The sequence below is a fragment of the Carassius gibelio genome, chromosome A7 (genome assembly GCF_023724105.1).
Source record: "Carassius gibelio isolate Cgi1373 ecotype wild population from Czech Republic chromosome A7, carGib1.2-hapl.c, whole genome shotgun sequence".
Taxonomy (NCBI): domain Eukaryota; kingdom Metazoa; phylum Chordata; class Actinopteri; order Cypriniformes; family Cyprinidae; genus Carassius; species Carassius gibelio.
In genome coordinates this window covers 19,591,890-19,619,326 of record NC_068377.1, presented here as the reverse complement: position 1 = coordinate 19,619,326, position 27,437 = coordinate 19,591,890, and the positions used below count along the sequence as shown (strand labels likewise).

Here is a 27,437-nt window from a genome sequence, read left to right as displayed (position 1 = left end):
AGTCCAATCAGAGAATCCAGCGTCAGATGAGTAGGTAGGAAGCCATTTGCAGGCAGGTGATCAATGCTACACAAAATCTCTGTGAAGTTCAACTCCGTTACCTCAAACTGGCTAGAACCCAATGAAATCCTTCAGCTGCTAACCCCATGTGACTCCATATAGTATGATGTTCACTTCAAATACTCCATCAGGCCAATAGACTGCTAATTTGTTAAATATTTACTTCACTCTCAGAGAGATACTAATGAAAATTAAGCACCAACAGAACAAAAAAAAAAAAAAAAAACTAACATGGCAGCAATGAAAACATCCTTTTCGGTTCATCTTGAAGTCGCGAGTCTTTCAGTAGGAGAAAACGGGATCATTTTTAGTGCATTGTGCAGATAATAAGCCTCCAAACATGAAGCAGCATCAATAGTCATCTATTCCCCCAGCTATTTACAAAAAAAGTTAATTAGAGGAAGGGAAGTCTCTTGAAGCCTTAATGTATTATGAAGACACTACACCTCTATCAATTACAAAGGTAATTTTCCCTCTTCAACTTGTTTCTCGACAGCAATTAGTAGCAAACGTTAAATCTGTCTTTCTGAGGGAATCCTTCAGGGGGACAGATTTTAATTTCCGACAACACATTTATCATAACTCTACATTACAGTATTCACGTGAAAGCGCACAGCTGAGGAAGAGTGTGGGTCTGAATGAGATATTTTTAGCATGTGTCTTTAGTGAGTATGGATGAGGCTTGCAAATGAAACGGATGGGGTGGTTTTCGGTCTTCCTGAGGGGAATCGAGCCTCTGCTTACTGCGTAGGACAACTGGGCACTGACTGAAAGACAAAGATTTGTTAGAGCCAAAGAGCCTCTACTGCTGCTCTGAGCATTAAAGAGGGAGGGCAGCTCAAGCCCACACATTTAAGAGTTATGCTAACCCACAGGTCCTGGCCTTACGATTATGCAACAGTGAGAACTTTTTTTTTATTTAATACAGAAGGAAGATATTTCAAATTTAAAGATATGAGATGATATACTGTAATCTAAGAGTGCAATCATTTAATATGTGAGAAAAACGTTTTATTGCTTGTGCTGATGTTTGATGCAAAAAACTAATCACTTCAAGCTACTTTTGGTTTATTTTATGGTTTCCTTGTTACGGTGTCAATGCACAAATAAGTACTGAGTAACATTACTCAACAACATGTACTTACTCTAGGGTTAGGATTAGTTATGCATAATTGACTGTGATTAGTACATGTAACGAGTAACAAGGACACTGTTACCCAAGCATCACCCACATATGTCAAGTTCAGCGTATAATAAGATGAAGCTCTGATTCTGTGTTGTGCAATGTTGAGCAATGTGTTTTTTCCACAATGTTCTTCTGTCAAGGTTGTTGAGAGATTAGAAAATATGAAAACGACAGAGAAGGCTGAGCCGTTTCCCTTCTGCACACAAGCTCTGAGAGTCAGCAGGAACTATAGGGTATGCCGTTTAGAAACATTCATCTGTGTCAGAAAAAAACATCAATGCATGCAGAGCCTTGTTGAAGAAATTCTCTGGCAAACTCTACCTCTTTCATTCCCTTCAGTGTTTGTACTAGGATACAAAAAAACTACTCTGGGTCATAAATAAATGTAATGAAATGAATATGCAATCACATAAACCAATATTTGCGGAGAAAAAAAAGCCTTCCAAAAGAAGATGATTAGTGTAGCAAAAAAGTAAAAATTTAACAAAAAGCACCTAAAAAGCATCACACTATGTCCAAATGCTAGATGAACATCTTTCAGCTGTTGTGTTGTGTCTTGTTTTTTTCAATGTCTTGCATCATAAGTGCTGCATTATAAAAGACACCTTGTTAGGTTAAAAGCAGTTTAACATTTAAAAAAGCGTGCCTCAAGACTCCTGTGTTCGATTTTATTCTGCCGTGTGCTTCATGACGATGCTTGTCAATGCAAACTGTGTGAACAATTCTCGGTAAGAGCAGTTTGGTGAGCCATTTTGGCTGTAGTAGCATATGGGTCAGAAGGCATGATTAAATGTGCCTTTTTTGTGCAACAAAAAATAAACAGTACTAAATGGACACGTTAAATGGACGGCAGCCCTATTAAAAACACAAGATGGCAAATTGCTTTACGCAAGGCTCGCTCATGTGTGTATGCATGTGCATTTATTCATGTGTGAGTGTGTGTTGGTAAATCAAAATCTGCAATTCTAATCACTGTTTGATAAAGACCTCTGTTTAGCTCACTCACAGCAGAGGAAGCTGATGTCTTAAATTTAAATGAGCAGCACTGGGGGAATTCTAGAGGAAGAGAGATTTCAAATCACAGTTCTTCAGATAAAACCAGACAGGGACGATGACATCAAAAAGAAAACACCATGAAAATTTGAAAACGTGGAGAGGATTGAGAGATGTAAGTCTTGGCGATATAGCTCTATAATCGTCTACAAACAAGGAATTATATATATATATTCATATATATATATTCCTACATAGGAAACATTGTGTCTGACATACTATATATACAGTACATCAGACTCAATGTTTCCCTTCTAAACACAGAAAAAGAGCAGGTAAAAGTAAACCAGGCCATCTGCATGCTCTCCCTCTCCCGGGGCCTTTCTACCCATGATTCCTCCCTCCTCCCTCCATATGGCGAGTGAATGTGAGCATGTTTGAGTAGGTGTGTCTGTTACCTTCCCTCCAGGGGGCTGGGGGATGCCCACAAACAGGTGATCCAGGAAGTTGGCGCTGCGCCCCAGACCGAGCACGGTGTAGGGCAGCTGGAGCGCGAGATGAGCCGACTGGCTGAGCTGTCCCGCTGCAGGAAGAGAGAGAGAAAGAGAGAGAGAGGGAGCGAGGGAGGACGTGAGGTGGGATCATAGAGGAATGAAGTGAGGATGGAGGAGTGAGAGGTGAAAGAGAACAGCCGAGTGTGAGGGGGAGGAAACGGTAACATGAACAGGTAAGAGAGGGGGAGGAGAAGATGAAAGAGGAGAAAACCGAAGAAATAGCTGCCATTAGTGTCATCCGAAAATAAGGCTTCTTATAATAAGAGATCTCAGCATATGAAGGGCTTTAAATCAACCCCAACAAACTACTGCAGAATACTGCATAACATTTTACATGCTAAATTTGCTTTAAAGTGGTTAGGTAACCAAAAAATGGAATTCTGTCAAGACCCTCATGTCGATTCAAACCTTTATGACTTTATTCTTCTGTGGAACACACTCTCTCTTTTAATAAAATAATCAATGGTCACCAAAACACTATTCATGAAAGTATGTGTCACTTATGAAAAACTTATTCTGCACCTGAAAGTGTCAGACAGGAATAAATTACATACTAAAAGATAATAAATAATAAACAATGATTTTATATTTATATATATATAATATAAAAATAATAATACAGTTTTGGTGAGCATTAGAGACTTATTTAAAAAACATCAAAAAAATGTGACTGACCCCAAATGTCTGAACAGTAGTGTATTATTCTTTCAGTATAAATTAATAAGTCATTATTTACCAATAAGTGAGATGAACTGTTGAGACCAGAGCATTTAAGTCAGAGTTGAAGCAGAATTTGTGAATTGGGTAAGTTTGATTAATGAATCAGGTCGATCAACAGAATGATTTCACTATAAACTGCTGTTGAACAGAACAAAGGGAGCTTAAAATGTAATGTTTTGTGGAAATAACAGCATACAGGTTTTAAAAAAACATCATGGGAACAAGTAAATAATTAGAGCTCTTTCTTTTATTAGTGTACTATCCCTTTAAAGTAAAATGAAAAAAATATTGACCTTGGCTACAGTGACCATGGGCTTTCTCTGAAGAGAGACTTTTTACAAAACAAGGACTGTGAAAGCACTGAGCAAATCTGACACACAGTAATAAGAGTGCAGACCTTAACACAGACCTAAACAGAACAAAAGCTTTCTTTTAAGCACACGTGCTTTTCCCTCTGGTTTTTTAATCCAAACTGTAAAAAAGCACAAAAATAAAGTACAATCAGCAAATTGCTTTCTGAGATGTAATTTTTAATGATTCTGGACCAAGGACCCTTGCACTAAATTTGAACTAACTGACGGAGTGCTTTATTTGTGTCGTGCTGAAGCAAGTTCACACAGAGACCCAAGCAGGGAAAGGTCAGTCCATTGCTCATGTGTCATGTGTCTGACTTAATGATGCCATTAAAGAGAAGAACAATTAGATGTGTATAAGCTGATTCCCCATTATGCATCAGAGAGAAGAGAGGAAGAGACGGAACACAGGTCTCCTAATAACTTCCCTTTGGCACATAATAGCAGTACTGGAATTCTGCTCGAGGCTGAGGATCAATTAGATGGACTGATGGAAAATGTAGAGTCTCACTGACCAGGAACAGATCCCTAGCTAATATAAAATAAAACAAGAATGATCTTTTTAATAGTCTTGCTTTAGTAGTGAAGTACACAATGTTAGTATTTCAATCTATATCTTATATTATCATTTGCAGAACAGAACATGTTTGTGTTTTGCAGTCAGTCAGATTTGACATTTACATTTAGACACTTAGCAGATGCTTAAATCCAAAGTGACTTACAAATGAGGACAACAGAAGCAATCAAAAGTAGCTAAAGAGCAATAATATGTAAGTGAAAATGACAAGTTTGGTTAGCCTAATGCATATATTTATATATACAGACACTAGGGGTGTAACGGTTCACAAAATTCACAGTTCGGTTCGATACGATTCACTGGTGTCACGGTTCGGTTCGGTACGTTTTAGATACAGCAAAAAGAAGAAATTGGCATATAAATTTCCTTGATTTTTAAAAAATGTTTTATTTATTAAAACTAACAAAGTATGTTTTTTTTTTTTTTTTTTTTTTTTTTTTTTACATTGAACAATGATGGAGCTATTCTTTACCCATCTTCTATGGTGTTTTCTTAGCAGCATACTGTATAAAACAAAAACAGCTCCTTATAAAAATATTATATTATGTAGTAGTTATATTGTTATATAATGTTATATTGTTGTAGTAGTTATGAACAAATACAAAGATATAACTTTTTATATGGAACTCTATAACTCTTTATATTGAGTGTGTTTTTACTCAATTGGTTCTCTATAGGGCTTGTGTTTTTTGGAACAAAGCAGGAATTACGGTCTGGCTGAAATGGACTCGTGAAGGAATATTGTAACGGGGCTCAATTACATTAAACATGTTCTTAAAACCTGCGTTTTCCACTACAGAGTGCGCTCGCTAACTCAGTACGCACTGAAGGCTCGTTGCAAAATGGCTAAAGGGTCTTTCACACAGGACGCGGTATGCGCGGCGCTGGACCCTGGGCTCAGCGTTTCCTTCAGATACAACGCGATTTGTGCTGCACTATGCCAAGAGCAAAGTAGGTGGAGTTTTCAAAACTGCCCGTGCATACGTTCTATTTATAACAGTTCTTCTATCTAATAACGTGCAGGCTTGTTAATTGTATCGTACTGCTCAGGAAATTTCGACACAGTACAGTACTAGTCCATTTTGATTTCTGTGTTTGTTTGGATGCCCCGATCGATTGGTAAAGTGCACCCAAACACCAGACCTGTTGGTTATTGGAGGATTTTCTATTTCTGGTCTTTTAAACGCATTAGCCATTTTTGAAACGAGCCTTCAGCGCGTACTGAGTGAGCGAGCGCCTGACTGAGTAGAATAACATAAACATATAAGTTGGTGTTTTTTTTCTTCTTCGGGGGTGTCAGGGGTGTTGCCTGTTACGTCGTTTGGGTTATTGGGCTACCTTGTTGAACGCATATCATTATATTTCACAATTTTTTTTTTAGAATATAATTAATTAGTCCAACGAACCGTTCGGTACATAATGCGTACCACGTACCGAACCGAAAGCCTCGTACCGAACGGTTCAATACGAATACGTGTATCGTTACACCCCTAACAGACACACACACAAAGTCTGTGGAAGTGATTTTGTGCCTCTTTCAGATGGCATAATAATTCATCGTTCACTTGCAAAACGCAAGCTTCTAGAGGGCACATAACTCTGAAGTAATGCATTTAGGTAAAGGGGGGCAGATCAAGGGGTGGTTTTAGGCAAACATCAATGCCTTGAATTATATGCGAGCAGCTATTGGTAGCCAGTGCAAATTGATAAACAGTGTGACATGCGTTATTTTCAGCACGTAAAAAATTTATCTTCCAGAGCCATTTTGGATTAAATGTAGAGGTTTGATAGAAGTGGCTAGAAAACCTCATGCTCATTAAGGCTGCATTTATTTGACCTAAAATACAGTTCAAACTGTATTTTCTATTGCCCTATAGAAACCCTAAACCTACCCCTTACAGAAAACTACTAGCAATTTTTGAATTTCATAAAACACAGTTTTGTAGGTTTTTTTTTAAGCCTTTAAACACAGGAACCCAGGAAATGTCCTCATAAACCATGTTTACAATGTAGTACCCATGTAATACACATTTGTGTCCTCATAAACCATATATACCTGTACACACACACAATAAATAAATAAACTAAAATATCTGTTTTCTATTTTAAGATAGATTTATTAATGTAATGCATTCCTGTGATGGCAGATCTGAATTTCCAGCCGTTCAGCATCACACGGTCCTTCAGAAATCTTTGTGGCCCACTGAGGATCCCTGGATCCCAGTTTGAAAAGCTCTTATATATAATGTTGTTTAGCTGAGGGTTTAGTGTAGTACATCAACACATACAGGTTGATCATATGAGCGACAGCATCCAAAAAATCAAAGAGGATTGAAATTCCGCTAGCTGAGCACAAGACGAGCTAATAGAGCTGTAGCTCGCCTCCTACACACACTCACTCACCCACAGCCTGTACAAGTGTACGGGCACATATTTACTCTAACTACAACTGTAGGACCATTTTGGTAGAGGATGTACTCTAATGCATGCACGGAAAAAAAGAAAATAGCTTCAATCTGACAAACAACAGGCCAGTGGAAAGCACTCTGGATTGTGGGTGGGAAAAAGTGTATCTGTCTCTAACTTTAAAAACGTGCCTGCTAGCCACAATACATACTTCATAAACAGATGGAAAGAAAACAACACAGTTCATTAGTATATAAACAAAGACTGAAAGCAGATTCTAGTGTCCACACAAACACACTCTCAGCCTAAACCCAACAGCCCGGATCATCTCTCGTTTGTTAAATGATCTTGGGTCCACTGTCGCTATAGAAACCATTCTTTGCCCTGTCGATTGGGCGCTTGTAGAACGATAAAAGGAACAAATGGTGGCGATGCTGCCTGGGCCTGAGGGATTAGAGAGGTTAGAGAGGAACAGCCGCTCGCCGAGCCACAGAGCCAAAATGGCGGCTTGATCCAGACACTGATTTGTGTGTAGCGACACGTGTCTGCTCTGAGGGAGATAAGTGGAGTGTTCCAGAGGCCTTCAGCAGCATTTTCCATCTCATCACGCTAATGTCACAGAAAACAGCAGAGCGAAAATATGGCCACTCAAAGCCAGAATGACATCCAGTGCAGAGAGAGTGGGGAAGGAAAGAACCTGGACCGACTAAATGATACAAAAACAGCCCAACGTCAGATTTTAGTAAATCTCACCCCAAATATGAATACATGATGTTGTGCTTCTAATTCATGACGAGTGTTTTGTTTTGTTCTCTCTCCGCGCTCGTCACTAACCATGCAGCGCTGACGAACTACAACATCCACCTGCATGTTTTCTGGTTCCCCACAGTCAGCAGAAGAGAGAAATAAAGTGTTTATTACATTCGAAATCTGGATATTTATCTTACAAAATTGCATGGATTCGCTACAGGGGGCCTTTATTCACCCCCCGGAGCCGTGTGAGGGATGTTTTATTACAGATGCGTGCACTTTATTTCACGTCTTCTGAACTGTTGACAACAAACACCCGCTTACCCCATTGAAAGGCTTTTATTCTAAAAGAGGAAAGTCACCTAGGATGCTTTGATGGAGAGTAGAAGATGGACAAATTGTAATTCTTGGGTGAACTACCCCTTTAACACTGCTATTGAAATATTAGTGTTGAGCAGTAGGTTAATTTTTTTTTTTTTTGAAATCTTCAGAAGAGGCCATTGAATCCTAAACCTGCCTAACCCTAAGTTACAAACAGATCCTTCATTTAATCCAAACCTACCAAGAGAGCAACGCTAACAATACAAAACCAATCCAACAATTTTGCAGAGCCGAATATGTGCTAGTTTATATGTAACTACTATAAACAAAAGAGGCAGAAAATGGTAAACCAACACAAATATTTTGCAATCCAAGTGAATAATATTAGCAGTGTGAAACCTCAGAAAACTGGAAGGTGTGCAATATATTGCCATTAGAAAAAATTATGTTGCTATTCAACGTTAATTTGATATTCAAAGTTATGTTGATATAAGTATTTGATATAGGTTCTGCTGTCATCGATATCTATTATATGTATCTAATGATCACTAATGCTTGGCCAACATATAGTCCTGTGTATCACACCATAGAGCTGCTTTGAATCTTGTAAAAGCAAGACAGAAAGAAAGCTATCAAGAGAGGTAATTATAGAAGAAATAACTGCATTATGTCAGATGGGTCTCTCTCTCTCTCTATATGCACTGAACATAATAAAAGGACTTCAAACTGTCCTAGCAGAAAAATGTGGTGTTCAGATCAATTACAGAGAAAAAAGGCTCCAACAAAGGTCATTATCACTGTCATTCTCTCTGTCGCTCTTCACGGAGAGGAAGCAGACGATACGGTATGTGTGATGGGTGTGAATGTGCTCTCTTTGTGATTTTGCTGGATTGGAGTGATAACCAGAGACAGAGACGTGCCAACACCAGCAGAGATCCCTTCTTTTGCTCCAACACCATGATGATCCAGATCACCATCACAAAGATATACACACTCATTGTCAGCAGGAGAGCGTCTTCTCATATTTTTAATGCTGTGTGATTTAAAAACAGAGTGTTTTCTGATCAAGGGAGACACTGGATAAAGACAGCAGGAAAAAGGGGATCATTTTTTGAGTTGTGAATGGGTGAAGTCTATATTTGCTATGGGAGATTCAGAGAGGGACAAAAGCTGTGATCAATACTAAACGGACCTCTCACTTCAGCAGCAGGCACGGCACATATATGAGAGTGTGAATCAGGAAGAGAGAGAGGAAGATGGTGAATGGACTTGAGAGACATTAGACTTGTACAATATGATTATTGTAATTTTGGATATAAGCAAGCCCACACAGAACTGGGTAATTCATTCACAGTAGTTCAATCTACTCTTATTAAATTCAGTGGGGTCTAAAACGCTCTCTTTTCTTTTCTTGACAACAGCACTTCTCAAATAAAAATATAGATACTAGTGATTATATTGTTTCTTCAGCATGAAAAAAGAGTAAGAGTAGTAAAACGAAGTGAAAAAAAAATCTGTTTCTCAGCACTAAATAAAGGCACAGCTACACGTAACATTCATTATAACAGGTCAGTACCAGTCGGTACTTACATTTTAAAAATGGGATGATTCAAGCATTTCCCGTCAGCGTTTTTTGAGCACTGTTTAACAGACACGTCTGCGATTGGCTACAATGATCATCGCTTCGCACTCTTCACTGAACGCTTACACAGATACACATGGGAGCATTGGAAAGTGGCGTCTATGAGCAGATATATTAGGGATCCGCTAATGGATGTGGCTTTCAAAGGCTCCATTGTGTATCTGTGTAAGGCAGTCGCTGTAGTAGTCATGTTTAGGAATGGTGAGGGGTTAAGGGATCCCTTAACCTTAAAAGAATATGGTTATTCAGAAGTGTTCCAAGTGTTACTGCTTTAATTCAGTCACAACATGAATTAAACCTTTTAAATATGGCTGATTTAAATGTCATTAAAATGACAGCTTCCAAAAAGAGAGTAGAAATATCAGCTCCGTTTAACATATTAAAATTAAAATTGAATAACATTTTTCTTATGCATTTAGCAGACGCTTTTATCCAAAGCGACTTACAGTGCATTCAGGCTATCAGTTTTTACATATCATGTGCTCCCGGGGAATCAAACCCCCAACCTTGCACTTGATAGCGCAGTGCTCTACCAATTGAGCTACAGGAACACTATTTGATAAAGTTTAAAATAATCCAATGGGTGGAATGCTAAAAAGTTAGCAGATTCCATCTGTGCCTATATATGAGTGTGTGGGACATGTTACAGTGTGTCTGTGTGTGTTCCTCACTGTGATGATTCAGAGGTGCTGTTTATTATACAGCCTATTCATTTGGCTAATTAATGAGAACAGTCTCAAGCCCTTCATTGATCTGCATCTTCTCCTCGTTCTGCGTCAGCGTCCCTTCTCCCTCCTCATGTCTGCCTCCATACTTCACCTTTTTCTGCTCACATTCTCTGTTAACCTACAACTCTCATTCATTAGTTTAGTACTGCAAGGGTCAGTCCAATTATACAATCATGAAAACAGAACCCTCTGAGGTACCTTATGAAGTACCTCAGATATGAGTGGAGAGGATGCCCCCCACCCGACTCCCGACAATTTACTTACAGCCTATACATAAAATCCCACTGAAGCAAAACAAATTAAATGAAAAGAAGAAAATAAATGCAGTAATGAATTAGGGTTAATGCTAAATCTAATACATATACAGTATATTTTGCGTTACATAGTTTTGTGATGGTACACAACACATTTTTAAATGATAGACTAATTAAATTGTCACAGGTTGTTTGAGGCATAGTCCTAATTCGTTTGTAATTGATCTAAAGAATATATTTATATTTCTTGCTGGAAGAGATGTTAGCTTAGAATAGATACTGTAGGTTGCTCCTCATTTAAGCCAATTGAGAAAAAACTCAAGCTGATTTAAAACCGAGTTATTTTCAGTGTTCCAGTTAAACTTACTTTCAAAGAATGGTAGGCCTGTTTTTCTACTTATTTTAAACCGTTATCAGGACAGTACATTAACTATGTGGCCTTCATGGTATCTGTGGTTACATTGTTGCATTGGTGGTTACTTTGTCTTCAGTTACTTTGTCCTCAAATAGAGAGAGGGAGAGCAAATGCAGACAGCAGCAGAAATACTGCCGTCCCCATGCCCTGAGCTCGAGTCTGAATGTGCAATAAGTCTTGCTGTGCTATGTTTCATTATTGGCCAGTGAGAGCCTGAGGGAATAAGGGTCCTAATACGACCTGACCTGTTCTCCACTCCGCGTACAACATACACCCCATTACTGTCCTTCAGCTGACCCCAGAAAAAAACCCTGCCACAATCTCTCCAATTACAGGACATTTATCACAGAACTGTAGTTAGAAGTTCAGCATCAGATCAAGGAGGGACGATAGCCACTAAGCTCTACTAACAGTTTCTGTGCTGAAATGGTGATTGCTTTTATTTATCTATTCCTCTGTTTTCTGTGGGAATGCCATCAACTCCCTGTCACTCCTCAACTCTTCACATGGTAAACAGTGTGTGGAGGAAAGACAGATAGAACCACACATACATAGAAATCAGGGCTGCACAAAATTTGATCGCAATTGCGTTTAAGCAAAAACTGCGTTTATTATGCGCATCTTGTCAGTGAACTACGTCTCTGTGTAGTAAATGCTGCTTTATCTGAAAGCACGTGATGGAGATTTACTACTGATCACAGAACCGGCTTTACTGACAAAATGTGCATAAAAAAAAAAAATCACATTCGATTACTCGTGCAGCTCTACATAGATTGATACAAAGACAAAGATAACCAGAACGTCACAAAGAACAACAGATATGTAGAACGACAGATAGAACAATCGACAGAATGACAGACAAGACAGGCAGAATTAAAAATGGACATATAAAGACATGGACATACAATGATACATGGAGATGAAACAACAGATGGACATAAACCGATAAAGTAGCCTAGATAGAACGATAGATTGTAGATAGAATGACAAACAGAATGATAGAGAGCTAGAATGACAGATAGAACGATAGACAGTAGGGACATTTCCTCTGAGGAGGCAAAGGAGGCTGTGTCTATATTGGATGAGAAAAAAAAAATTGTAGTTCAAAAATAAAACAACCTCAAAATTACAAAATTTAACAATAAAAAAAGTGCATAAAACAGTAATTTTTAGAAATGTTACAGTAAGGTAAGGTTACACCGCTTCTTTCCTGCCTCCCCTGAGCCCATTGAGTTTTAACATACCCATTATAACAGAGTGTGCAGTGAGTTTGGTGGGGGGTAATTGAAAATGAATGGGGAAAAGTCGAGTGAGAGGAGGCAATGCCTCCATTACAATTTGACTGGATATGACTAGTTATATTTAGCTGTGATTGGTTCATGCAATAAATCCCGCCTTTTTGAGGACTTTGCGGCCTTATCTCAGAACACCACTACACACCACTGATAGATAGATAGAGCAAATTATAGAGTACATATATAAAGCAAATTCCTAACAGACAGATTAACAGTTCTGTGAAACACATTAGACCTGAAAATCAAAACAAACCTGACACACAGCAGGTGAAGCCGGAGATTCATACTGAATTTCATACTCAGACTATTAAGAAGCAAACACTGCCAAGCACTTCTGCTCATTTGTATTCTGCTTCAGAGGTGCACAATAAGACAAATCAAGAACATTTTTACAGTGAGATTTCATTACGGACCACTATGCCAGCATATGCCATTTAACTCTGAGACTGTTTTTTTTAATGACAATAAACATTCATGAATGCTCTGTCTGCCTAAAGATGTGTCTTTTTTCTCTCTTCAAATTAGAGAGGAAAGAACAAAGATAAAGAGGACAATGAGAGAGAGTGAAATCCTTTCCTAGCTAGGAAAGGCTATAATTTGATTGGACAGAACTCAAAGACAAGTTCAGAAACTCTGGTCCAGCTTTTAAAAGCAGGACATAATTGCTTTAAAAAAGGAGATATCAGTTTCTTCTACAAGCATGAAGCACACAAGTTCCTTAAAATTCATTTATTTCCCGTTATCTGAGAATATTTTTTGTCCTTTTAGCCATTTATCTTTGAAATAGCTTTGTCACATCCCACTCCGTGTTCTGCTGATGATTTTTAGCACAGTCTACACACACTCACACACACACACACACACACACACACACACACACACACACACACACACACACACACACACACACACACACACACTACACACAGAACCGGTCTGCACAGAAGATGCAGACATGCACGTGGCCCAGTGGAGGCACACACACAGAATCACAGCGTGAGAGAAACATTCATTCTGTTTATGTTATGCTTCCACTGAGAACTCAGTCAGTGATGTATTTCAAAAGAGGCTTCTGGAAAACAGCCATTTACACCAAAGTGATGGAGTTCTGTCAGAGCCGTGAGGAATTTAATCTCATCTGCTCTTAGAAAGGTGGAACAGATGATCTTGAACTTAGTCAGTCGGATATCCCCTAAGGGCCAAAAAAAAAAAAAAACATACGACACAGACACAGACACAAACACACACACACACACACACACACACACACACACACACACACACACACACATATATATATATAAAATACTAAGCAATCAAGAAACAAGGTAACGCAAACGTCATACCGAAGTGTGCATAGTTACAGAATCTCTAGTTTGCTCTAGATTGGAAAACAATATTTTAGACCTGTTGTTTATGGAACATGGTGTGACAATGGACAGAAATTAATTTCTCACGAACAAATGTCAATCCAGTAAAATCCAGTAAAAAAAGGTAAATTCTCCAGAGCATTTGTGTGTATCCTTCACACAATGTACCATGCAGAGGTGGAAAGCAACAAATTACATTTACCCGCGTTACTGTAATTGAGTAGCTTTTTTGGGTAGTTCTGCTTTTTAAAGTAGTTTTTAAAATCTGTAATTTAACTTTTATTTAAGTATATTTTGTTTGAAGTATTCTGCCATGCAAAGGCAAAAGACCGTAACTTAGATTTTCTGTTGAAAATTTGTTATTGATATTTTTGGGACATTGAAGACATTCCTTATCATGTGTATACGTATCTTGAGTCAATTTTTTTGTTTTTCCAAGAAAATAATGGGTCGTCTCAACCGTAACTTCGAAAAGCCACAGAGAAACCAAGGCAGAGCACCGTATAACACCAGTTACTGCTCTTTCACTTTGTTTGGAGCTCTCAAATTGAGTTACAATGTATGGCGTTCTTCCTTGTTTAGATCATGATTTACCAAACAGCTCCACATAACAAAGCACTATAAAGACCAGATACCTTGGCACCAATATGTAATCGTGAATAACCTTTAAAGATTTTTTTTTCTTTTTGTAATGCAGATTATTCACCAGGCTGTCTCTTCTAGTTCGACGCGTGTGGACTCAAATGTCTTAGCTAGCATGATCAATCATAATAAAATCAGTAGCTTACTAACAGTTCGCAATTAAATCCATATCCTACCATTTCTTGTAACCCGATAAAAACAATCCATGGCGATGAGAATCATCGGAGATGTTTAATCCTCAAGCATTCTGAGCATTATTCCCATTTGTTGGTGTTCACATCAATCCAAGTCGTTCTTGTAGGTTAGGCTATTTCATACAAATCAATATTAAAGCAATTATGCTATGTTTAGCATTTTTTACGTTACTGAACATAGCAAATAAATTGACATCCATGGTATCCACTCCTGTTTAACTTCTAGTCTGCTTTTTACAAATAAGCCTGAATGATTAGATTAGCTGGATCAGATGTGTTTAATTATCGCACTTGGCCTAACCCATTTTTGTCTCCCTCTCACTGTTAAAATGTACTCAAGTAGATTTTTAATTAGATATTTGTAACTTTTACTTGAGTAGACTTTCAGACTGGTACTTTTACTTGTACGTAAGTAAAATGTAATGAATGTAATGGTACTTTTACTTGAGTAGACTTTCAGACTGGTACTTTTACTTGTACGTAAGTAAAATGTAATGAATGTAATGGTACTTTTACTTGAGTAGAATATTTTCATACTCTTTCCACCATGCCAGAACAGATTTTAGAATTAACACCAGGATAAAGTGTACCAAGAACAAGCCTTTTATAGGTCAATTCAAAATAATCCTAGACTAGTTTAGTCTGATCCATAAAAAGTAATGAACTAGTCGGGACAGGTAACTGTAGTGTGTTGAGGTTGACTTATCTTACCTTCCTGAGGCAGGATATGCTGGGTAAAGAGATATGTGTGATGTCTTTTCCATCTAGTGTTAATCTTTTCTGAGCTGTGTACTCACCAGACGCGTTCTTCAGATAACCGTTCGAGTCCACCGATGTGTACATGACATACGGGCCAGGCTGGTTCACACCAAAGGGCTGTGGGATAGATAGAAGTGATTAAAAACAAATACAATACAATAAAATACAAAACAATTGAACAAAATCATAAAACTACTCAAGAAGCGAAAAATCAAAAGCAAAAACACTACTAAAGGTGCGCTCAAATTAGAAAAATAACTTTGCAGGCCAAAAAAGTCAATTGTCTATTGCAAATAGTGTAGTGTAGTAAAAGAAAAAAAAACTCACTGCAAACAGTAGATGTTCAGACGATGCAAAAAAACCTAGAGTTAACTGATTCAACCACATATCCGATAATATCAATAAAATCTTCCCGGGAAAGGCTCATTGTAGTAGCCTGGGAAATTGCTAATATGATTTTGTTTCCTGGCAGACTGCTAAAATCCAGAACATTGGAGCTACTCTGACCTCTGATATTGGCCTGATGGTGATGATGTTGACCCTGACTGCTTGTCTGCAAGTTTGTGTGTTTTCAGACTTGAGTCCACACAGATCACCACATAGAACACACAGGCCCGGCTCCAGCCTCCCTCAAATACTGAGACACATGAGAGATATCTATCAGCATCCAGGAGGAACGTGGGGCCAGAACTGGCTCAGCACCGGGGAGATGGAGCAGACCTACTACATGACAGCTTCTCCATTATGGATACTTCTCTCTGTGCAGACAATAACCCTGGGAACTGCAAATGAACAGCATGCCAGGAACAAGTGGGCATACATTTTTAAACGGATGTATTTGTAGGGCATGATTATGGGTGGGGAGGGGTGAAATGATTCCCTAGTTGTAGATTATGTTCCATCGTTACTGATGAATCCAGCCAATAGACAATGTTGACAGGAAGTGAGACAATCCTGGAGCTGAAGCTCTCAGTCATCCAGTGCCAAACTGACACAAATGAGGGAGAGGAAGACCTGGCAGCATCAGATACAGATAAAAAATGTTCAGACAAAGACAACAATGAGGGCAAATTACACGGCCAGAGAATCTGACATCAGTGAGACCTGAAGCCCCATACACTTCTTTGGACCTGACAACCTATTCCATTGCCAACATCCAGCACAGAGTTTATTCATAGATATTAAAACACAAAACACGTGTAACTGACTACAACACAAAACACAGCATCACAGTGTATGACTTGTGTCGCTGCTTTAATTGCTTCTTCACTCAGCATGTAGAGACACATGATAAATGACTTTCATTTTTGGTGAACTATCCCTTTAATTATCATGACACACACTTTAAATATTAATCATGCTGGGCATTCATTGAAATTAATGCTTTAAATAGTCCGTCAAACATCAGATTTATTACTACAATATATATTTAATTTCATTCAGTTTTGTGCCTTAAAGGGATACTCCACCCCAAAATGATTTTTTTTTTCATTAATCACTTACTCCCATGTTGTTCCCAACCCGTAAAAGCTTTGTTCGTCTTCAGAACATAATTTAAGATATTCTGGATGAAAACCGGGAGGCTTGTGACTGTCTAATAGACTGCCAAATAAGTTACACTGTCAAAGTCCAGAAAAGTATGAAAGACGTCATAAGAAAAGTCCATCTGCCATCAGTGGCTCAACTGTAACATTATGAAGCGACGAGAATACTTTCGTACTTTTTCGTGAGAAAACTAAAATAACGAATTTACTTAACAAACCCTCTGTTTTGTTTCTCTCCAGATCACCATAGCCCCATTTTAGAAATTATGAGCTGAACGACGCAGGCAGTGTACGCTCTTCTGAGTCAGCCGTGCCATAAGGTTGCGCTGTTTTCTTTCAAATCAAAGTGTAAATATACCTTGTGGTGATTCTTTTATTCATCTGCTGTCGATTGGATTTTGAGATCAACAAGTGGAGGGAGATAAGCGTGAGCTTGCAGGGGAAAGGTTTAAGCGGACAAAATTATTGGAGACGATAACCAAAGAGAAGTCTGTTGTTTTCACAGGAAGGTCCAGTTATCGCATTTTGATTAAACATTACAGGGTCACATGAAGAAAGAAACATACACATGGAAGGAACGAGTTATTCACAATAAGATCTATAACATCCATTTAGAAAATAGAACTTCCTCCCTACTTCAGTGTGATTTACACTGGCTGTGATCGTCCAGGATGTGCAACTGTGTGTTGCATGCGACACTGCGAAAATAGCACAAATGCAAATGGCTACAATCTAGAACATATGAATTCATCTGCACTAACATCCCCATTTCTGCATCTGAATATTAATTTAGCATGAGACTGTATAACATATATGTCAGAGGTCCAGCCGGAGCGAGACAGGAGTGCGGCCCATCTCATTAAATCACAGAGCCCTCTGCTATCCACTGGCCTCAGGGTTAACTGTCTGCACTCAGCATATCACTAAGTTAGAGAACACATGCAACATGGCCTGTGTGTCTGTGTGTGTTTGTGCATGTCTAAAGTAGAGGATGAACGGCTGGGCAGAAGCTTTATTCTCTCTTCGTTATGAAGGATGACAGAGGTCTGTGAGTGTGAATGTGTGTGTCGCTCATGTATTAATAGAGTAATGTCGTGCTTTGGGACCCTGCCAATGGCACTGACAGAAGAAAAGAAAGAAGATTATGTGTATATCGAAAAGAAAACAAGGTACAGAAGTGCTCTCACACAAATGGAGAGAGCGTAGAAGAGTGAGAAAACAAGAGTGAGAACATAAAAGCCCTTCTTCTCATCAGAATGAGGACAGTTTTGTGACTCACTCGTCCACAACCTCCACAGCTAGTCGATGACTTCAAAGGAAGAAAGATAATGTGACAGAAGTCAGGCAATCAAAATCAGGTTTGATATTTATAAGAGTTACCTACATGTAGTGCTCGACTGAACTCTTATCGTTAAAGGCTGATTATTCAGCTAATATTTCACATTTTGTAAGTAAAAGCATTGGCAGAAGTTCTCCTGTTTGGCTGATTAGTCACAATTTTTACTTTGATTTGGTGGAAAAATAACAGTGGTTAGAGCCTTATAGGTTGCCGAAAGCATATTCAACTCAAATGTAGTAAAGAAAAATAAATTAAATCCAAAATACCCATATAATATTAACAAACATGCTACAGGCAGGGAATGTGTAGAACATTGTGAATGATGGGTGTGAATTCTGAAAGGGCCTGGTGATGCCAAACACATCCCACTCCAGTTGAGTGTCTTGTATGAAAGAGCAAAAACAGATCAGAACTCACCTTGACGTTTTCTGGACAGTCATTGGAGCACAGGCCACTGAGCACTACAGAGAGGAAGAGATAAAGACAATCATAACTGTGTCCCATACATCTGGCCCTTAGATTAGACAGGTTGATTGCAGTGTCCGTCTTAGATCCACTTCACAACACTGTGATAAACACGGGCAGCCGTACATTCACCTCCTCTAATAGCACACAATTTAACAGCAACTCTGCTCCAGCACACATCTTCAGCCAGGACTTATGCCTAGAGAAAATGAATTGGGCAAAATGTGCACTAAATTCCCACTAATGGTGTGAAATAAGAGCCAGACTCTCTGCCTCTCTTGAGACCAAAATTGACTGTGTTAGAGAACAGCACATATGTAAGGGAAAGTAAAAAATCATTAATTGCTCATTAGTGGCACACAAAGAGCCATCTGTGTTCTTGTGCATCTGTCTTTATCTAAACTCAGCATTAGATTTTTAAACTGGCAGTGACAGGCAGCACTATTTCCAGACATGGCGAATTAGAAAGTTCAGGATGGAAGAACACCAGCATAAATTATATAAGGGAAAATGGAAAGGACATTGAAAAAAAAGTTGACTTTGAAAGTCTGTGACGGAAAAACTAATTCTGAAAATGTTTTTATCACTTCTCATCCTTTGGAAATTTATCGTTTTCCATATTTGGCCTGACGGACAAATGTTCTGCATGAGTTATTAGGATTGTGAAATCAAATGTGTAGCTTTGTATGCACTGAGGGGTGAAAGAGAGGTGTGACATGAAGCCTGAAATCATTTTTCATTCATGCCCGGTCTATCAGTTTTGCTTTATTTTTTATATATTTGTTTGTGCTTGGAAGACAAGAACAGAGAGTTAAAGTCAAAATGGTCAATGTTTTTGAAAGAACTCTTTTATGCTCACCAAGGCTGCATTTATTTGATCAAAAACACAGTAAAAGAGGTAATACTGTAAATAAAATAACCATTTTCTATTTGAATATATTTTAAAATTGAATTTAGTCCTGTGATAGCAAAGCCAAATTTCCAGCAGCCATTCCATCATCTTTAGTATCACATACTCCTTTAGAAATCTTTAGATGTTAAGTTGATTTGGTGGAAAAAAAAAAAAAAAAATAATAATAATATTATATATATATATATATATATATATATATATATATATATATATATATACAGTATTGTTCAAAATAATAGCAGTACAATGTGACTAACCAGAATAATCAAGGTTTTTCGTATATTTTTTTATTGCTACGTGGCAAACAAGTTACCAGTAGGTTCAGTAGATTCTCAGAAAACAAATGAGACCCAGCATTCATGATATGCACGCTCTTAAGGCTGTGCAATTGGGCAATTAGTTGAATTAGTTGAAAGGGGTGTGTTAAAAAAAATAGCAGTGTGGCATTCAATCACTGAGGTCATCAATTTTGTGAAGAAACAGGTGTGAATCAGGTGGCCCCTATTTAAGGATGAAGCCAACACTTGTTGAACATGCATTTGAAAGCTGAGGAAAATGGGTCGTTCAAGACATTGTTCAGAAGAACAGCGTACTTTGATTAAAAAGTTGATTAGAGAGGGGAAAACCTATAAAGAGGTGCAAAAAATGATAGGCTGTTCAGCTAAAATGATCTCCAATGCCTTAAAATGGAGAGCAAAACCAGAGAGACGTGGAAGAAAACGGAAGACAACCATCAAAATGGATAGAAGAATAACCAGAATGGCAAAGGCTCAGCCAATGATCACCTCCAGGATGATCAAAGACAGTCTGGAGTTACCTGTAAGTACTGTGACAGTTAGAAGACGTCTGTGTGAAGCTAATCTATTTTCAAGAATCCCCCGCAAAGTCCCTCTGTTAAAAAAAAGGCATGTGCAGAAGAGGTTACAATTTGCCAAAGAACACATCAACTGGCCTAAAGAGAAATGGAGGAACATTTTGTGGACTGATGAGAGTAAAATTGTTCTTTTTGGGTCCAAGGGCCACAGCCAGTTTGTGAGACGACCCCCAAACTCTGAATTCAAGCCACAGTACACAGTGAAGACAGTGAAGCATGGAGGTGCAAGCATTATGATATGGGCATGTTTCTCCTACTATGGTGTTGGGCCTATTTATCACATACCAGGGATCATGGATCAGTTTGCATGTGCTAAAATACTTGAAGAGGTCATGTTGCCCTATGCTGAAGAGGACATGCCCTTGAAATGGTTGTTTCAACAAGACAATGACCCAAAACACACTAGTAAACGGGCAAAGTCTTGGTTCCAAACCAACAAAATTAATGTTATGGAGTGGCCAGCCCAATCTCCAGACCTTAATCCAATTGAGAACTTGTGGGGTGATATCGAAAATGCTGTTTCTGAAGCAAAACCAAGAAATGTGAATGAATTGTGGAATGTTGTTAAAGAATCATGGAGTGGAATAACAGCTGAGAGGTGCCACAAGTTGGTTGACTCCATGCCACACAGATGTCAAGCAGTTTTAAAAAACTGTGGTCATACAACTAAATATTAGTTTAGTGATTCACAGGATTGCTAAATCCCAGAAAAAAAAAATGTTTGTACAAAATAGTTTTGAGTTTGTACAGTCAAAGGTAGACACTGCTATTTTTTTGAACACACCCCTTTCAACTAATTGCCCAATTGCACAGCCTTAAGAGCGTGCATATCATGAATGCTGGGTCTTGTTTGTTTTCTGACAATCTACTGAACCTACTGGTAACTTGTTTGCCACGTAGCAATAAAAAAATATACTAAAAACCTTGATTATTCTGGTTAGTCACATTGTACTGCTATTATTTTGAACAATACTGTATATAAGTTGTGCTGCTCAATGTTTCTGTGAGACCATAATACTAGAGGTGTAACGGTTCACAAAATTCACGGTTCGGTTCGGTTCAATACACTGATGTCACGGTTCGGTTCGGTACGGTTCGGTACGTTTTAGATACAGCAAAAAGAAAAAATTGGCAGATAAATTTCCTTGATTTTTTTTAAAAATGTTTTATTTATTAAAACTAACAAAGTATGTGTTTTTTTTACATTGAACAATGATGGAGCTATTCTTTACCCATCTTCTATGGTGTTTTCTTAGCAGCATACTGTATAAAACAAAAATAGCTCCTTATAATTTTTTTTTTAAAAATTAAATGTAATATTGTTGTAGTGGTTATGAACAAATACAAAGATGTAACTCTTTTTATATGGAACTCTATAACTCTTTATATTTAGTGTGTTTTTACTCAATTGGTTCTCTATTTGGGCTTATGTTTTTTGGAACAAAGCAGGAATTACGGTCTGTCTGAAATGGGCTCGTGAAGGAATATTGTAATGGGGCTCAATTACATTAAGCATGTTCTTAAAACCTGCGTTTTCCACTACAGAGTAAGGTCTCATATCCGCGGCTATAACGTAAATGCACCATTCGCTGCGGTGATGTCCGTATACGGAGCCCGGGACGTCACCTGTAGGAGAAAAAAAATCAATCCGTGGCGACGGTTTTGCAATCCGTCCCCTCAGTTTATAAACCGTACTCACGAATTCATAAACTGTTCACTCGATTTAACAAATCGTGCCCACGGATTAACAAACCGTGCCCACGAATTTCCAATCCGTGCACTTAGATTTTGTAAACCGTACCCTCGGTTTTTTAATCCGTACCCACGAATTCATAATCCGTGCGCACGCTTTCGCAATCCGTTCCCTCGGATTTGTAAACCGTACTCACGGATTCATGCAGCAAACTCCTACGTGTTAACATACAGTTTTATTGAATATTATTATGTGGAATAGGTTTACAGCAAAGTGTCTTAAGTGATTCTCTATCAAGTGTAGTACGAGGTGGAATACAAAGATTTAATAAGAAAGATGCGCATTAAAATCTTGTTCAATTGCTGATAATCTATAATAGCACTTGATTATTATTGTGCAATAAACCTGGCATTGTGACTGACTCTGGAGTAATTTTTTCCTCTTTTGTAAGTTATTTTGGATAAAAGATTCTTATGCATAACCTGTTTAATAATATATAATAATGATACAAATAAAAATAAAGTTATTTTTTATAATTTTAATTTGTAGGCTAAATAAATGAGTACAAGACAGTAAAAATATTTGTCATAAAATAATTTGTGAATTGCTTTATTTTTAAATAACCTTTGGACAGTTTTGGAAATGCTTGTGTACAATTCTTTCTTAACATGAAGACTTATTTTTGTGATTTTATTATACTAAGCTCCACCCACCTCACCCCACCTGCCGGAGTTAGATGCATGTTTCACTGTTAAGTGTAAAATGCGTGTCAGTTTTCAAATCCGAGGGAACGGATTGCGAAAGCGTGCGCACGGATTATGAATTCGTGGGTACGGATTCAAAAACCGAGGGTACGGTTTACACAATCTAAACGCACGGACTGGGAATTCGTGGGCACGGTTTGTTAATCCTGGGTACGATTTGTTAAACCGAGTGAACAGTTTATTAATTCATGAGCACGGTTTATAAACTGAGGGGACGGATTGCAAAACCGTCGCCACGGATTGATGTTTTTTCTCTCCTACAGGTGACGTGCGGGGCTCCGTACCGAGCCTTCAGCGCGTACTGAGTGAGCGAGCGCCTGACTGAGTAGCCTAACATAAACATATAAGTTGGTGTTTTTTTTTCTTCGGGGGTGTCAGGGGCATTGCCTGTTACGTCGTTTGGGTTATTGGGCTACCTTGTTGAACGCATAACATTATATTTCACACACCTTTTTTATTTTCCAAATTTAATTAATTAGTCCAACGAACCGTTCGGTACATAATGCGTACCGCGTACCGAACCGAAAGCCTCGTACCGAACGGTTCAATACGAATACGCGTATCGTTACACCCCTACATAATACATAACATATATTTGATGAACAGAAAGTTCAAGAGAACAGCATTTATTTGAAACTGATTTTTTTTGTAACAAAGTAAATGCCTTTACTGTCACTTTTGATTCATTTTGATACATTTTATGCATCCTTGTTGTATTGATGTGTCGATCCTATACTTTTGAATGGTAGTATACTGTTCTGGGTCCTGCAACAAGCAAGCAGATAACCTTTTCCAGGTATTATATACCTCTTTGTGACAGACATCCTGCTGGCCTGAAGCTGTCAGATACATTTTAGGCTAGTGTTTGTGAATGTGTGGCTAATATTGACCACCATTTTGAACATACAAACTGACATGCCTGCAGACGCACGCTAAAGTATAATGAAACATGCACACATAGTGGAAATGTCTCTATCAATGACAAGTTACCAGCAGGGCTTGTGCACTGAGCTGAAGCATGAAATGCACGGTCATGACACACTCGCACTGTGTCTGTGTGTTTGTGTGTGTGCATGTACTGCTGTGCAGTGCCCAACTAAGAGTACAGCATAAAACCATTAACAGAAGGTTTAGCACTGAATACATCTAAACGTGCTTAATCCCAATGAAATGCCATTTTGTGAACTCCCTGCATGAATAAGGCGCTTGTTTACTGTCAGAGCATAGTGTGAGCCTTCATATAGAGATAAGACTCGACATTTGTCTCTATTCCTTCTGCAGGCTTCATCTGGAGATCCTGTAAACCTCTCTAATACAAAGAAATTAAACTAATCACACAGCGACAGGAATGTCATTAAACTTCTATGACAAGCTGAGGGGAAATATAGAGCGTTAAAGGGGACAGTTGAAAAAACTATTCAATAAAAACGTATGATGGTTCACAAATCATGACGACATCTTGATAAGCTTATAAGGCTACGTGAACAATTTCCTCATTTGAACACCTCATTCCAGATATCTGACATGATTCTGTTTTAACAGCTTCTACTGTTTTTAAATTAGCTTTTTCTTGTTGTGACCAAACAAACGGATCCAAATAGTGTTGCAGTTGTTCCCAGGACATTGGTTGATTTCGCCGAGTGAATCTGTCAGGAGTTCTCAGAAACAATGGAATAGCCGTGATGTGATGGCTGTGAAATTGGACATGAGGCCTGCTGTTCTGTTCCGGACTGGTAAACCAGATGCCACCAATGCCCTAAGTGACTGTGTCTCATGTCATTCATAACAGCTGCCCCACACAGACGCTCACACATTATTACACCATCAGAGGTGGTGGTGCACTACTTCATAAAGCTGGAATAATACCTGTCACTCTTAATCTAGTCCAGGAAACTGGTGACCAGGTGCTTTCAAAGTCGTGAGATCACAGCCTGGAGTCGGGAGATTACATCCATTACCTTACTCCAACCCAGCAGGAACACAGAGAGCTATATGATTGGCTCTGAGTCTTGGCTAAGGTCAGGCAGTGATTACAGTAACAAGCAGCACTCTCAGTCCCCCATCACCTAATCATTCTGCCTCAATAACAAACAAACAAACAAAAAATATTTAAAAATACTTAAAAATATACTCTCCACACACTTAAAGCTGCAGTGTCTATGCTAAAATAATACTAATCCATCTTAATGGAGATAAGCAAGTGAACCATAATTTAATGTGGCTCTGTTTGTTTGAGATGTTCACTGACTAACTAATGGCATGAGTTTGGGGCATGGCTATCTGTTTGACCGACCAATGGCAATTTGAGAGGTGGAAAGGATTTATTGAAGCTGCCAGGTTGTGCACAATTCACAATTGAACTGAAAATGCCTTCTATGTTCTCTAGCTTTTGAGCAAATTCTTACCAAAATTAAGGTAGTAAACAGGAAACAATTACATTTTTAACTTTAATTTGAAAAAGTAGAATTCAAAAAATAGTTTGAAACAAAAGTTGGAAATTTTTGAAAAACATTTTCCAGACAGACATATAGATATGTTGGATGAATGTTACAATAGTAGAATAGAACTAGATAAAAAAGTTCGTCAAGACAAACTTTAAGTTGGCTTGAGAAAGCCTGACCAGAAAGTCTGAAAAAGTTTGAAAAGTTTGAAAAGATTGAAAAGTTTAAGTTTAAAAAGTTTTAAGTTTGATGGTTTTCAGTCTGAGATAGATAGACAGATAGACAGATAGATAGATAGATAGATAGATAGATAGACAGTCAGAAGATAGATAGATAGCTAGATAGCTAGATAGATAGATAGATAGATAGATAGATAGATAGATAGATAGAAAGATAGATAGACAGACAGAAGATAGATAGATAGTTAGATATATAGGTAGATAGATAGTTTGAAAATGTGAAAAGTTTAAAAAGTTTAAAAAGATTTAAGTTTAAGAAGTATAAAAATGACAGTGATTAACATATTGTTAGCATTACAAGCAAGTGACTATCATGTGACAAGCATGTACTTAGCATGATTAGCAAGGTATCTAGCATTTCGCTAGCATAATTAGCAAGTGACTAGCCATGTCGTTAGCATGATTAGCAAGTTACTAGCATGTCGCTAGCATGATTAGCAAGTTACTAGCATGTCGCTAGCATGATGTTAACATGATTAGCATGTTTCTAGCATGCGACTAGCATGTTGCTAACATGATTTTAACATGATTAGCATGCGACTAGCATGTTGCTAGCATTATTTTAGCATGATTAGCATGTTGCTAGCATGATTTTAGCATGATTAGCATGCGACTAGCATGTTGCTAGCATGATTTTAGCATGATTAGAATGTTGCTAGCATGATTTTAGCATGATTAGCAGGCGACTAGCATTTTGCTAGCATGATTTTAGCATGATTAGCATGTTGCTAGCATGATTTTAGCATGATTAGCATGCGACTAGCATGTTGCTAGCATGATTTTAGCATGATTAGCATGTTGCTAGCATGATTTTAGCATGATTAGCATGTTGCTAGCATGATTTTAGCATGATTAGCATGCGACTAGCATGTTGCTAGCATGATTTTTAGCATGACTAGCATGTTGCTAGCATGATTTTAGCATGATTAGCATGCGACTAGCATGTTGCTAGCATGATTTTAGCATGATTAGCATGTTGCTAGCATGATTTTAGCATGATTAGCATGTTGCTAGCATGATTTTAGCATGATTAGCATGCGACTAGCATGTTGCTAGCATGATTTTAGCATGATTAGCATGTTGCTATCATGATTTTAGCATGATTAGCATGTTGCTAGCATGATTTTAGCATGATTAGCATGCGACTAGCATGTTGCTAGCATGATTTTTGCATGATTAGCATGTTGCTAGCATGATTTTAGCATGATTATCATGTTGCTAGCATGATTTTAGCATGATTAGCATGCGACTAGCATGTTGCTAGCATGATTTTTAGCATGACTAGCACGTTGCTAGCATGATTTTAGCATGATTAGCATGCGACTAGCATATTGCTAGCATGATTTTAGCATGATTAGCATGTTGCTAGCATGATTTTAGCATGATTAGCATGCGACTAGCATGTTGCTAGCATGATTTTAGCATGATTAGCATGTTGCTAGCATGATTTTAGCATGATTAGCATGTTGCTAGCATGATTTTAGCATGATTAGCATGCGACTAGCATGTTGCTAGCATGATTTTTAGCATGACTAGCATGTTGTTAGGATAGATAGATAGATAGATAGATAGATAGATAGATAGATAGATAGATAGATAGATAGATAGATAGATAGATAAGTTTGAATAGATAGATAGATAGATAGATAGATGAGTTTGAATATAGATAGATAGATAGATGAGTTTGAGTATAGATAGATAGATAGATGAGTTTGAATATAGATAGATAGATAGATAGATAGATAGATAGATAGATAGATGAGTTTGATAGATAGATAGATAGATAGATAGATAGATAGATAGATAGATAGATAGATAGATAGATAGATAGATAAGTTTGAATAGATAGATAGATAGATAGATGAGTTTGAATATAGATAGATAGATAGATGAGTTTGAGTATAGATAGATAGATAGATGAGTTTGAATATAGATAGATAGATAGA

The 27,437-nt window shown here is 38.0% G+C and overlaps 1 protein-coding gene across 2 annotated transcripts in view; it reads right to left on the bottom strand.

Moving 5' to 3' along the window:
* The window catches only part of LOC128016734 (T-cell immunomodulatory protein), a 128,304-nt gene that overhangs the window by 8,804 nt on the left and 92,063 nt on the right, over window positions 1–27,437 (bottom strand). For both annotated transcript variants that reach the window (XM_052601445.1, XM_052601446.1), the window contains exons 13-15: window positions 18,520–18,563; window positions 15,258–15,336; window positions 2,698–2,822 (exon numbers count right to left, since the gene is read on the bottom strand). In XM_052601445.1, coding sequence (XP_052457405.1) covers window positions 2,698–2,822; window positions 15,258–15,336; window positions 18,520–18,563 — 248 coding nt within the window. The remainder of the gene's footprint in view (window positions 1–2,697; window positions 2,823–15,257; window positions 15,337–18,519; window positions 18,564–27,437) is intronic.